At 38.3% G+C, this 13,309-nt stretch overlaps 1 protein-coding gene across 1 annotated transcript; it reads right to left on the bottom strand.

Moving 5' to 3' along the window:
* Window positions 1–988: 988 nt before the first annotated feature.
* LOC114665619 (kinetochore-associated protein NSL1 homolog) lies at window positions 989–13,305 on the bottom strand. Its single transcript, XM_028820225.2, has 6 exons — window positions 13,057–13,305; window positions 10,321–10,405; window positions 7,086–7,207; window positions 6,550–6,601; window positions 2,080–2,147; window positions 989–1,617 (listed from the first exon to the last, which is right to left on the bottom strand). Exons 1-6 carry the CDS (start codon window positions 13,261–13,263, stop codon window positions 1,417–1,419), a joined length of 735 nt encoding a protein of 244 aa, XP_028676058.1. The 5' UTR covers window positions 13,264–13,305; the 3' UTR covers window positions 989–1,416.
* Window positions 13,306–13,309: the final 4 nt, after the last annotated feature.

Raw genomic sequence — 13,309 nt, 5'->3', positions numbered from 1 at the left:
GTAGATCTACCTTAGGCATCTGTCCATTAGTAGTGTGCTCCTATATTTTCATTTGAAACCCACACTTTTAAAACTAAACCAATCTTTGTCCACGCTAGCATTTTCACATGGTTTACAAAAGCATCTCTGTTCACACTAAAATGACCAAAAACACAATGTCCACATTGGCCTAAACTGGGCACATGTGCATCACTGAAAACAGAAAGAGGAAGTGTCCTCCTTGAAGGCTTTCGGCTGCATGATTTATTGCAAAACTGCAGAGACAGATACATTTCCCTTTTATGCAAATATGCAGCCTTCAAATTACAAAATGCAATTTAGACGATTACAAGTAAGCGACATAACAAGCAGCGTGGAAAACTGCTCTACGGTGGAGTATAGTGTTCTTCCATGAAGGACGGCCAATCAGGGAATGAGACATTGCAGTGAGTAGGATCCAATCAAGGAAGAGCCATGTAATAAGTACGAACCAATCAGCGTGCAATTAGAGTCTGCATTTTCAAAACTCTTCATTTTCCCCCTCCCCAACTCACACTGCAACAGCAAGTCAGCATTGTCAACACACAGAATTCTGGAGGGCATTGTCAAAAATCCTGGTTTTCCATTGTTAAAAAAAAAAAAATAATAGTGTGGACAAAAGGCAAAAGTGGAGACCAATGTCTGCACTTTTAAACAAAAATGTACTACAGTAGTGGAGACCTGGCCTTGGTCGAAAACTCATTGGTAGGTGAAATAGGCGAGAGTTGAGAGAGAGACAGACAAACAGAAGGGAGGAGAAGAGTAGTTTATGTGGCACTGGATAGACAGAGTAATGAACCACCACACCAGACAGAACAAATAGCCATACACAATACAATGAACACCAGTTTTGGTATCTATGGCACTCTTGGCATTGCTATTATTGTATAGAGATGCTGGGGGACAATCTTTTCAATGATTTAATTAAAACAAAATAGACTAATAACAAATAATTTATTAAAAAAAAAAAAAAAAAAAAGACAACCACAAACAAATCCACACACACACTGATTTGCTGTTCCATAATAGTTATCTAACATCATTTACATAATTTTCACAGTGGAGACTAACTTTGTTAAAAACTGTGCACAATACTGTGAGAAATCTTTAAAAGATGCATACCTGTCAGAATTTGCTTATAAGAGGGAGAGACGAGTTCAGCTGTAACACAAGGAGTTCCCATCATATCAAATTCAACAGACAATAGAACAATGGAAAAAAGAAAACTGCTAAAAGATGCAAAACATGCACACAGGTTATGAACGTCTTTAAAAATAACAGTTGTGCCGAGTGCTAAATGTTTAAAAGAACTCTACTGCACTTCTTATTTGAAGAACGTTTCTTGAAAGCAGAGAAGGCTGAATAGCCGCTTTTTAATCCGTTTTTTTTTTTTTTGTCCTAGCAGGAGTCAATGTCTTCCTTTGATTTCAAAGGATATGATTTTTCTTCCCCCGATTTTCCTCTACTTGGTAATAAGCTCGTTGTTTTTTTGGCCGGCTCTGGGTCATCTGACGTTTGGAGCTCCGAGTTTTTGACAAGTGGATCCAGACACATCACCTCAGACACACCTACAACTTTCTGAAGCAAACGCTCCATTGACTGCAAATAAGAATAATCATTTTAATAAATGAAGATGGCTGGCAGTTGGGTTACCCAAAGGAATAAACTCTTTTGTGTTATTCAAAATTCAGGCATTACTGGCAACATAGCCACACGGTAAGATTCAAGGCATGGGAAAGGTTAGTCAGACTGCAGACTTTAAGAGAAAAAAAAAATGTGCAAAGAAAAAGCCTGGGGGTTCAGAAGTGATGGCGGTAAGTGATGGTAGAGAAGAAGTGTCAGTCAAGCACGAGGAGGACTGCGTACTCTCGAGACTCTTCTGTGATGGCAATAACCCACAATTTATGATGAAGGCAGTGAAAAGGAGATCAAGCATAAAACTTACCTTCACTAATGCTGGTACCTGCGATGCATGCATCTCGACAATGATAAACAAAATGGACTGATGAACGTGTCTGATTAACATTTGGAATCAAAGGCAAATAAAGACAAACTGCGTACCTTTTCTGTTTCATTACTCCATTTGGCCAAACACGGCATAGCAGTCAGCAGCTTTTCCATGTGGGCTCCTGTAAAGTAAAACCAAACAGTATATGGCTGTTTGATAGACAATCTACAAAATACTTATCACCATACACAGTATGTTAAATATTATTCATTGTTTTGCTTTCTACTACAGATATGCCTCTCTTCTGTTTGCAGGTCCTAAACACCCGTGGCTCCTTATACCTCGTAGCTGCATTATACTTCTGAATGACCACTCATTGGTTCTAAACAGAGAGCCCACCTGTACAGACAGAGGTTAGGAGCACGTGCTGATAAAGCGCACTGTCATACCCACCACACGACAACCCAACTCAGGATCAGAGTGCAGCCATGCAATGGGTGACACCTCAGCACCACACTAGTTCAGATGGAGTGGAACAGTGTGAAGTTTTTTTTAATGGAGAAATCAAATCAGTTTGATTTTGTTGAGGCAAGTCCCTGGGGATGTCCGACTACATAACTGGGGTTCACAGGAGAGCACTGCGGCTACCCCCCGATCTGCCAAGATCATGCAATTGAAGTCGGTGACAGAAAATCACTGGAAAAGTCATGTAAAGTGATATGGTCTTCACTGAGGCAGGCGACAAAGTATTTGAGGCCTTTTGGCGTTCAGTGTTATCTACTCTGTTCATTGTTAATTATCATTATTAGGGGAATCAAACTACAAAGAAGGCAAGTGAATAGGAAAACAAACCAACAAGACTTAAGCATTTAAAGCTATGGCCAGAATATCAGTATTTCTAAATGTCACATAAATGTTAAAACAAAAATCAAACATCACCATACACTGCTGTGCTTTGCCAAATGCAGAAGAAAAAGGAGAGAAAACAAACCAAAAAAAAAAAAAACCCAGCAAATTAAATGAAAATTAGAGGAAAAATGACTGGCTGATTGTGAAACTTTAGAGGGGCCCCAGGACGGATCTGAATGTCAAATCTTATATTCACACCACAAATCTCCCCCCACTCCAGAAATGTCAAAATGTATGGTTTTATAGTGAAATGGAACAAGTACAAACACTTCTAGAGATGAGCCAACCACTCTACACACAAGCCACATCCCATTTTAAATTTACCAAAATGACCCAACTACCTCAAAACTAACCACCAAATATTAAAAAAGAAACACAGAAAGCTACTGCTTAAATTAGGCAATTGTTTTTAACTGTATTTTGGCTGAAGTGCACATTATGAATGTTGTTTTTTCCCCCCTCCCTATATAAGACACATTTGAGTATATTAGCGAGTGTTTGGGATTTCTCAGAGTATTTACTTTGTGCATTAGAATCTGTGTATTGCAAATCAACAGATAACACTGCAATTCAATAAAGTGTTTTATTAACACACGTGGATGAGCCTGTTACAATTGTTGCAGTTTTAAAAGGAATGAAACCAGCTTTTTGATAGCAATACAGTACACAATACCACCAGAAGTATGTGGACATCCCTCCAAATGATCGAGTTCAAGCATTTCATTTTTAACAGTTGTATCAAATAAAACACACACCCATGCAATCTCCATTGACAAACACTGGGCCATAGTGAACAGCTCTGTGACTGTTGCTACGATGGCACCTTTGCCACTAGTCAGGACATGAAATTTCTGTTCTGCTAGATCTATCCGGGTCAACTCTAAATGCTGTTATTGTGAAGTGGAACCGTTGAGGAGCAACACCAGGTCAGGAAGGAAGGAGTAGGCTACACAAACTCACAGAGCGGGGCCACAGATTGCTGGAGCAATGCCTAGTGTTGACTGGAGAGTTGTAAAGCTCACTGCCATTGGACTCCGGTGCAGTAGAAACACATTCCCTGCCGTGATGTGTTGCACTTTTCCATCTGATGGTTTGATGGATGAATCGGAGGTTGACGTGATGTCAGGAAATACCATATTCTGGACTGCTTAGTGTCTACTGTGGTGGAGGAGAAATATTGGTGGGGTTTGAGCTAAGCACCTTCGTTCCCTGTGAAGGGTACTGTGAATGCTATAGCACACAAAGAAATTTGAGACAATTGTGCATTTCCAGAATCACTGTGCCCGTTTACAAAGCTAAGTCCGTAAAGACATGGAGGAACTCGAGTGGCCTGCACAGAGCCCCAATTTCAACCCTACTGATTACTTTTGGGATGAAACTGAACACCAAATGCATACTGGGTCTTCTTGTCTAGAATAAGTACCTGATCTCACAAATGCTCTTTCGGCTGAATGGGCAAATGGTCCCACAGTCAAACCCCAAAATCTTGTGGAAATGAGCATGAAGGCTGTTATAGCTGCTAATTGGGGGTGGGTGGAAACGGTGTAGGCAGCACCATATTAACAGCCATGGTCTAGAACAGGATGTGCAGCAAGCTCATATTGGTGTGATGGCCAGGAATCCACAAACTTTTGACAATGTAGTGTATGATTTCACCCTTGGATGTAAGGAAACCATCTCTTAGGAAGTGTCTCCGATTATTAGCGTGTTTATTTAAAAAGAGTCTCTCACACCTTTAGAAGGGTGAATGAAATAGGAGTCTAATACTTTGATGTACAAACACAGATAAAAACCCATTCACCTAGCCAGTTGCTTCTCTGCATTAAGTGAATTGTTTCAGAACATTTTTCAAGTCAAGTTGGACAGTGGGCGACAGCACTGTACTGCCAAATCCCAGAATATTGTAATTAAAATATAAACTTTGGCCAAGTAGGGGTTGCAATGTCTTCCATTAAAGAACACACATAAATCTCTAATTTACATGCAATAAACACCATGAACATCACGACAGGATCAGGTTAACATTCCGCATCGTGCAGGTCTACCATTGCACAGGTACGCAGTTCAGAAGGGTGGCTGACATCTTTGTGAGAACCTAATATCTTAAGTCTCGCAGCAGTTTCAAATCCGTAAAGGTGGTAAAAGAAAACAGGAAATGAAAAACCAACTGCTGTGGTATGTAACATGCACTGCATTAACACCAAATTCTCTTTGGTTAATTCAACTCAAAATTGCTTACTACAAGTATTTTATTGTCTCTATTTCTTCTACAAATTTTTCAATTCTGAATGCATGGCATTGAATCATGGGATTCATTAAATGTTACTTTAAATAATGAAAACTGATGTCATATTTTGTACCAATTAATCTTTGATAGATGGATGGATCTTAAAATATGAATTTTCCTAACCCATATATCCAGGACAGGGTCATGGGGCAGCTTGAGCCTATGCTAGCAAATAATGGGCACAAGGCAGGAGATAAGAAGCCAAATAATTGACTGCATTATGAGTAGAGAAGTTAATGGACATGCTAAAATATAGCAGTTTCAGCAATGTTTTGAAACCTGTTCCTCCACAATACGGTTTATCAACCTTTCCTTTAAAAGTCTGAATTTACAAATTAGGCTGTTGTTCCCTTAGATTCAGTTTGCTGATGTTTGACTCAAAGAGCACTGACAGGATATTGTAAGCAGAAAATAGTCTGCCAGATTCAAAATAATAATATATACAATCTCTTGCAATGTGTGGGTCGGTCCCAGACACGTTACACAGGGAGCCTGCAGTTGTACCGGCGGCAGAACACCAATCCATGCCAGCACTAACAGAGTTTCAGCGCACAGTGTAGATGGGGGGATTGTCCAGGCCTCAGAAATCTCACTATTTGAGTGGAAGGAACTAAACAAGTACCAAGGTGTTAACATAGTCATAAGAAAATAATCTGTTGTCTATAATATAAGGCCAAGTAGAGATCTTAATAAAAACTTTAGGAATTTTAAGATCTGATTCATAAACCTTCCCAAATCAACCCCCCTCCCCACCATCTTTCCTTGTTTATAGTTCAGAATAAATGCAGCTTCTTATATTACATAGGAACAAAAAGCTACTGTGTGCGTGACAATAAGTGTGACAACTACAACATATCTGATGTCATTTGAGTGATACCCAAAAAACAATTAATGAGAACTACACACACACAAAAAAAAAAAAAAAAAAAACGCAAAAGGCAACATTAAAATTCTATTAAAAATTGACCTAATCTGACAGCTATTCAAGAAATTTAAGTAGTAATTGGCTTTATATGCCATAGAAATATTAAATCAGTGGTGCATCACTACATTTGTTAAAACTGAGCACTGTGGTTTGAATCCTGTCATGGCCAAATAAAAATAAGCTTTGAACAGTATTGTGACACATGGTCATTAAGGCTTCGGACTTCAATCCCCGAGGTTGTAGGTTCAAATCCTGCTACTGAAAATGGGTTGTCCATGAGCAAGTTACTTAACCAGCCTGTGCTCTAATTGGAAAACCCAAAGAAATGTAACCAATGGTACCGCAAATGTTGGAAGTTGGCTTTGATAAAAGTCATAAGTCAAATAAAGAAATGTAAACCTCTGAAATGAATATAAAGCATTGTAAAGATCTGGAAAAGTCATTTCAAAACACATTGCTTACCATGTTCTGGGTCAATTGCCACCGTCTCCGATTTTACTGGAGGATGAATAGTCTGAAAGAGCAAAGAGAACAATATCTGAATTTTCCCCAACAGCTAAGCTAAAAGGAAACTGTTGTCATTCTTTATAGTAATGCTGATGCATCCCCCACCATACATATTTAGGTACATCAAAAAGTTAACAAAAGCCTCCCTGTGAAGTTAGAATGTGAAAATGTAGTATTCTCTTAAGTCAAAGAATTAAAACTTTTTTTATTAGAAATGAACGAGACAGATTCACATTTCCATCTGTCTTCTTCTTTCAGCTGCTCCTGTTAGTGGTTGCCACAGCAGGTCATCTTTTTCCATCTCTTCCTGTCCTCGTCATCTTGCCCCGTTATAACCATCACCTGCATGTCCTCTCTCACCACATCCATGTAACTATGTAAAGTTTACAGCTCAGAAGACGAATTAATTTTTAACCGAGACAAACTTCTGTAGAATCTTAAAACACTGCAATTTTGTCAAGTGTGTAATACAGCAATTATGGGATTCTTACCATCAATTCTCTTTCACTTTTCAATGTTTTGATAAAACATCTCAGAATCTTTTGAGGAAAGTATTTACGTTTAATGGCTGTATCAAAAACACATTCATCAACCAAGTCATCCAAAAATACAGCTGAAAAGAAAAAAAATAATTTTGAATTAATTTTGATATTAGTTATAATATAGTTTAAAACAGCAAGCTCAGTTTACCTATTAAACAATCACTACATGGAAATATTAAATGATTGCTGCATATAATAACAGTTAAAGAAATTCTTACAATATAACACTTTAAAGCAAAATACTATGTGTAAAATAAAAAATAAAATTGTATTATATTTGTGAGAAAAATTAAGATAAACATAGCAAAATTCCAAAATGAGAATATAGTATAAAATATAGGCAGTACGACAAACATTAACAGGAATACTTTATGTACAATGCATTACCATGGTTTACTTAGGATTTTGTGGTAGGGTTGCTCCTGCTTTAAGCCCGACTCTTGCTGGGATGGGCTACAGCATCCAGCAACGTTGCTCCAGAAAAGCAGGATTAGGAAGTGTGTAGATTTAAATTTGTATAAAACAAATGAATAGTTGGATAAGCAATAAAAAGGATTTTCTTTTGTTCAATTCCTCAACTTCCTAAAATATCTATAGCAGGAGCAATGCTCTTTACACAAAGAATGTTACAATGAGGAAAATCGAGACCTCCACTGTCCTTTCACATTTGTAATCTTGACTTGTGTTATCTACATACTGTAGTTTTCCTCAAGAGGTCTCTGTTGCACTGTATATATGAGTCATATGGCAATTCGATTAAATCAATGGATTATGAAATTGAACAAAGTGAAAGGATTCAGGTAATTGGAATTTAATCGAGACATTGATTACTACAAATACTTAAAGGTGGAGAAAAGTATGTTAAGCCAAAATATACTGACAGTTACTCAACAGGCATTCACTAAAAAGGAGAAGATACTCGGCTTTCTGGAAGGCGTATCTGTATGCAGCTACTGACTTGTATCAACAAAAAAAACAAAAACCAAATGGATGTCTCAGACTTGTCCTACATTGTGACTGCTTTCAATGTTTATGGCACCCCTTGACACCTATATAATGCATACAAGAAACTTAAAAATGCTAAAACAAACAATTTAGCTGGCCCATATGGTTTTAAAGCCAGTATCCTCCAAACCATTGCAAAAACGTAACGTTGATATTCATAGATTCTGTTGTCGTCATTCGTACTTCAGTCCTTCAAGGAAACCACAATACGGCTAATGCAAAAAAAAAAGAAAAAGTAACAAAGGGCAAATTCACAGTGGTCCTTACTTTTGTGTTTAGCATGTTCTTAGAAAAGTTAGTATAGTATCAGCTCTTAACACTGTTTCACGCTTCCTACAGCCACTCTAGTTGACATAGAAAAATACTTTACTGGATAATGTCATCTCAAGAAGACAGACTGCCCTTGAACACCTTCATAGGAGTGACAGCCTTGCTTGGATGAAATTTAATGACTGTTAACACATTTCACCTTTAGGCTGGACTTTAAATAGTCATCTGGGCCCAAAGGCTGAGTTGATACTGTATTGTTCAAAAGACAAAAAAGGTGGGAAGTCCAGGTAACAGGATTTTTAGGATTTCCCCTAAAAGCTTCACGTTCAACTCCACACACTGTACTCACCATTTACTATAACCGTATGACTAATAAGTATAATGTCAAATATTAAAAACCCCCATACGAATAGCGATGACCAAAAACAATGACCAGGCTTTTTGTCAGATGAGTCACCTGCGATAGATAGATATGAAAGGCACTATATAATAGACAGTGTAGTTGGCAGAATTAGATAGATAGACAGATACTTAATCCCAAGGAGAAATTCACATACTGCAGCAGCAGCAGCATACTGATAAACAACAATATTAAACAGTGATAACAATGCAGGTATAACAGACAGACAATAACTCTGTGTAATATTAATGTCTACCCCCGTGTAGCCATCCTTAACCACACAGTACAGTCACAGAGCATTTGCTAATCCGAATCATTTAACTGAATTTTGTGAAAATGCTTTTCCTAGAATGTGTGAACTTTAGTATTGCCTGAACTCCATCAGTTATGAGGTAGTGTTAATTCATTGAAGATCTTAAAATGAATCTTCTAAAAATAGCCAGTCATATAGTTGTGATCTGTACACATTAACACTGAGGTTGCTATTTTTTGTTTTTTAATGATTCATTGAGTATTGTATTACTGTAGTAGGCTTTGCCCATTTTAGTTTCATATCTGTTAACTGAATTAAGTTTTTAAAGATGAGAAAACATCTCCAAGAAAATAAGAATTCCAAGCTAAATGTTACAAATGTCAAATAAAACTGAAGCTGAACCTGGATCTTAGGAATATACTCTACATACATATGAGGATTTGAATGGCTGGTCAGGAGAAACTAATAAAAGCCACTGTGTCTTGTGGAAGCAATAAAAATACTGGCTTATCAGCTACACAGGGGCAAAAACATCACTGTTGAAATTTCTGAAACTTCCTTTTATGAATTATTAGGATTAGTGTGATATTAGAATGAAATGCTTTAAAAATGATAGCCTTCCAGACTTGCATAATGTATACTAGTACTCAAGGCCCACGACTTCCTCACTGTTGGTCTTATTTTAATTACAATTTACATGTCATAATATACTCTGTTACACGTGCCTGTGGGCAACACAAGAAGGGCTCAGTTAAGACTGGTAATACCACACTGTGGCAAAAGGGGTTGCTAATGCCAACTCCCTCCTTTCTCCTCCACATCTCTTTCTATACCGGGGACCTGGCAGATGGAGGTCATCTTTTGGACCTTAGTGACCGCTACAGGCCGAGCTTCTGGTTGGTCGTGTTAGACAATACAACAGTCACCTGTGGAAGAGTGCATTTGGCACCTTTATTGTTCAGTTTGTATTTAATTAAAAGTAGATCTCATTGTTGGTGTCCTAACATTTACACTTGTTTCTGTCCCTGTTTACAATTCATAACTGTAACTGATAGTGATATGTCAGCAATTCTTAAAAAAGGCAAATTACCAAATTTTAACTGAAATAAAGTGGAATTTAAGAAATGTGAAGAAATTCTAATAACCAGTATCAGTCTCAGTAATTTTGCACTTCTTTACTGAATAAATTTAAAATCCAAATTGGATTAGGCATATTGTGATACACACTACAATAAAATCAGAAGTGAAGCACAGACCATTTTGTAAATCAGTTTCATCTGAGACATCCTGCCAGGGCTTATCATTGATGGTAATGTTGTCTTGGACAGCCGTTTCAAAGTCCTGTATGAAATAAACCAGACATTTATAATTAAGTGAGGCACAAGTGAATTATGTGGCATCATCCAAGTTTTACTCCACAAGCACCAACAATTAATATCACTGTTAATTTGAGAGATAAAAAGAAAAAGACTCAGCAGCTTTACATTTGGAAAACAGCAGTGTTATTTGGTTTATTAGATTATGAATATTAACAAGAACAAAAATGAGAAAATTCTAAAATTTGTGCAGTAATTAATTTTTAAAAAAGTGTAAAACAGAATTAAGGCATGCTGCATGATTTTACACTTTAATACTGGAGCAATATATTTTTAATTCTATGCAAGCTTTCAGTGAAGAGTGCTATAAAAGAATAAACTGAATTAATAACTACTTTTCTGGCAGAGTGTCCCGTATATTCAGCCTTCATCAATTAAACTGCCAGCATTCACAATGTAAAACACGTATTACGTTGTAATTAAATGCAGACTAACAGTTGTTATAGTAAACTCTCTTCTTTGTTGTATCCACACAAAACCTGAATACCATGACAACAGGATTCATTTAATGTTTCCAAATGTAATGTGCTAACACAGAAATTCCCCAAAACAGATTTATTTTCATTTTCTATGGGATTTAGAATAAAGGTTGGCTTCACTGACATCTATTCTTAGTCTCTTTTTTTCTTCTTTCAGTTTATCTATTTAAATTATGTGATAGCAAGCACACATGCAAGAGTGAAAGTGCATTAAGCGCTGCTCTTCTGGACATACTTATTTGCCTTGGTACCTTTTTGTTTAACAGTGCATGGGGCAACAAGCTGCTACTAAAATTAATAAGAAATTAATCAAGTACATAAAGGGGTCACTGCCTAAGTGAAGTGTTTTCCAAACCTTGTCTCAGATTTATTCTCAATTTCAATTAAATTAATTCAGGCTAATTGGGGGACTGCATCCTATTCTAGCAGCAAGAAAAGCACCAGCTGGAAGGCAGTCCGTCACAGGGCTCATCCACACGCAACAGTCCTGACACAGGGCCAACTTAGAATAAACAAACTCATAAACGGCACCTTCACAAAGTGCTCAGGCCACTTCACTTTTTTCATATATTGTTATTGTGCAGCCTTCTGATAAAATCATTTAAATTTATTTTCCCCTATTAAATAACACTCAATAAGCCAGAAGGAAAATGTGAAAACAAGATTTTAGATTTTTTTGCAAATTTATACAATCTAAAAAAAAATTGAAATATCACATTGACACAAGTATTGGGATCATCTACTTTAACTCGGGTTCATCTCTGTGGAGAGGTTTGGCCTGTGGTCAAGTCAACTGAATGGAGCAATTTGGAAAACCACACACCTGTTTATAGAAGATCCCACACGTGAGCCATGAGGTCAAAGGAATTTACAGCAGAGCTTAGACACAGGATTGGGTCAAGGGACATGTTTGGGGAAGGCTTCAAAAAGGTTTCTATAAGAGCACAGTGGCCTCCAGAATTCTTATGAGGGTTGGATAGGACAACTCTTCCTAGAGCAGGTCACTCTGCCAAACTGAAAACTGGATAGAAGGACCTTAGTGAAAGATGTGATCAAGATCCTGATGGTTACTCTGCCAGTGAGGAACTTTGTGGAGATGGGAGAAACATACAGAGGGACAACCAACACTGCCATACTGCACTAACCTGGCCACCTTCCTGGTTATAAAGCACAGAAGAAGCATGAAAACCCAACTGGGGTTTGCAAAAAGACACCTAAACTTCTCTCAAACTATGAAAAAACAAGACTTTATCTGATGAAACCAAGATTGAACAGTTTGGAGTCAGTTCTGTGTTATATCTGGAGGAAATCAGGCACCACCCTTCACAATACCATTCCATCAGTGAAGCATTATGGTGGCAGCATCATACTAGGGGGTTGTTGTTCAGTACCAGGGGCTTGAAGGAAGACTGCATAGGGCAAAGGACAGAGATATTCATAATGAAAACCTGCTCTAGAGCGCTGTGGACCTCAGACTGGGCCAAACGTTCAACCTCCAACAAGACAAAGACAAGAAATGAGTGGATTATGGACGACTTTGGGAATGCGTGGGAGTTGACATGTTATCACTGTATATGCGTGGGTGCTCCAGTTTTTCCCGCACAGTTCAAAGATTACGTTAGGTGGATTGGTAATTTACATTGTGTGTGTGTGTGTGTGTGTCCAACCTGCGAAATACTGCCACCCTGTCCGTGGATCGATTCTGTTTTGCGCCATACGTTTTGCTGTGTTAGGCTCCAACTCTCCAGAGGGCCCTTTCATGACTTAGCGGGCTTAGAGAATGGAATGGGTCTTCAATAAACTAATAATGTTAGCCTCATAAATAAATACACAGAAAAGTGTCCAGTAACTTACTTGGAACTTGTGACACATCCGGTTAAACCGAGACCAGTTATCTCTAAAACCTCCTGAGCGAAGCCACGTAACACGGCTGGTTTCTTATAAATGTTAATCTAACATCGCTGCAATGTTCTGTTTGCAAAATAAGAGAACTAAAAAAAGCCATCTAAGTGAACATTGAGAACAACTGAAGATAAATCGACTCCGTGGTCGTTGGGGTGCCCAGGAGTGAACTCGAGAAGCAGCGCTGCTGCTTTACGAAACCCAAATCCGAGGCCCCGCTGCGTACCGCACTCACCGACACAAACTGTTTTATCGCCGCCTTTCGCTTCTCCGCACTCAGCCTCTCCTGACCGTCGAGCACGCCATACATAGCTTCTCCGACTTCCCGAAGGAGCACACGCACCGAGCTCTTGGAGTAGCAGCGAACCGAGCAAACCGGCGCATTTTCCGAACGACTTGTTTTCTCCGGCAAACAAATTTCTGCTTTGGAGTTTAGCGCCATTATTCTTTTTGAAAGGCGGCTTATGTCACACCAGGAAATGACGTCA

Source organism: Erpetoichthys calabaricus, chromosome 15 (assembly GCF_900747795.2).
Source record: "Erpetoichthys calabaricus chromosome 15, fErpCal1.3, whole genome shotgun sequence".
NCBI classification, from domain to species: domain Eukaryota; kingdom Metazoa; phylum Chordata; class Cladistia; order Polypteriformes; family Polypteridae; genus Erpetoichthys; species Erpetoichthys calabaricus.
This window is presented reverse-complemented; position numbering and strand designations above follow the sequence as displayed.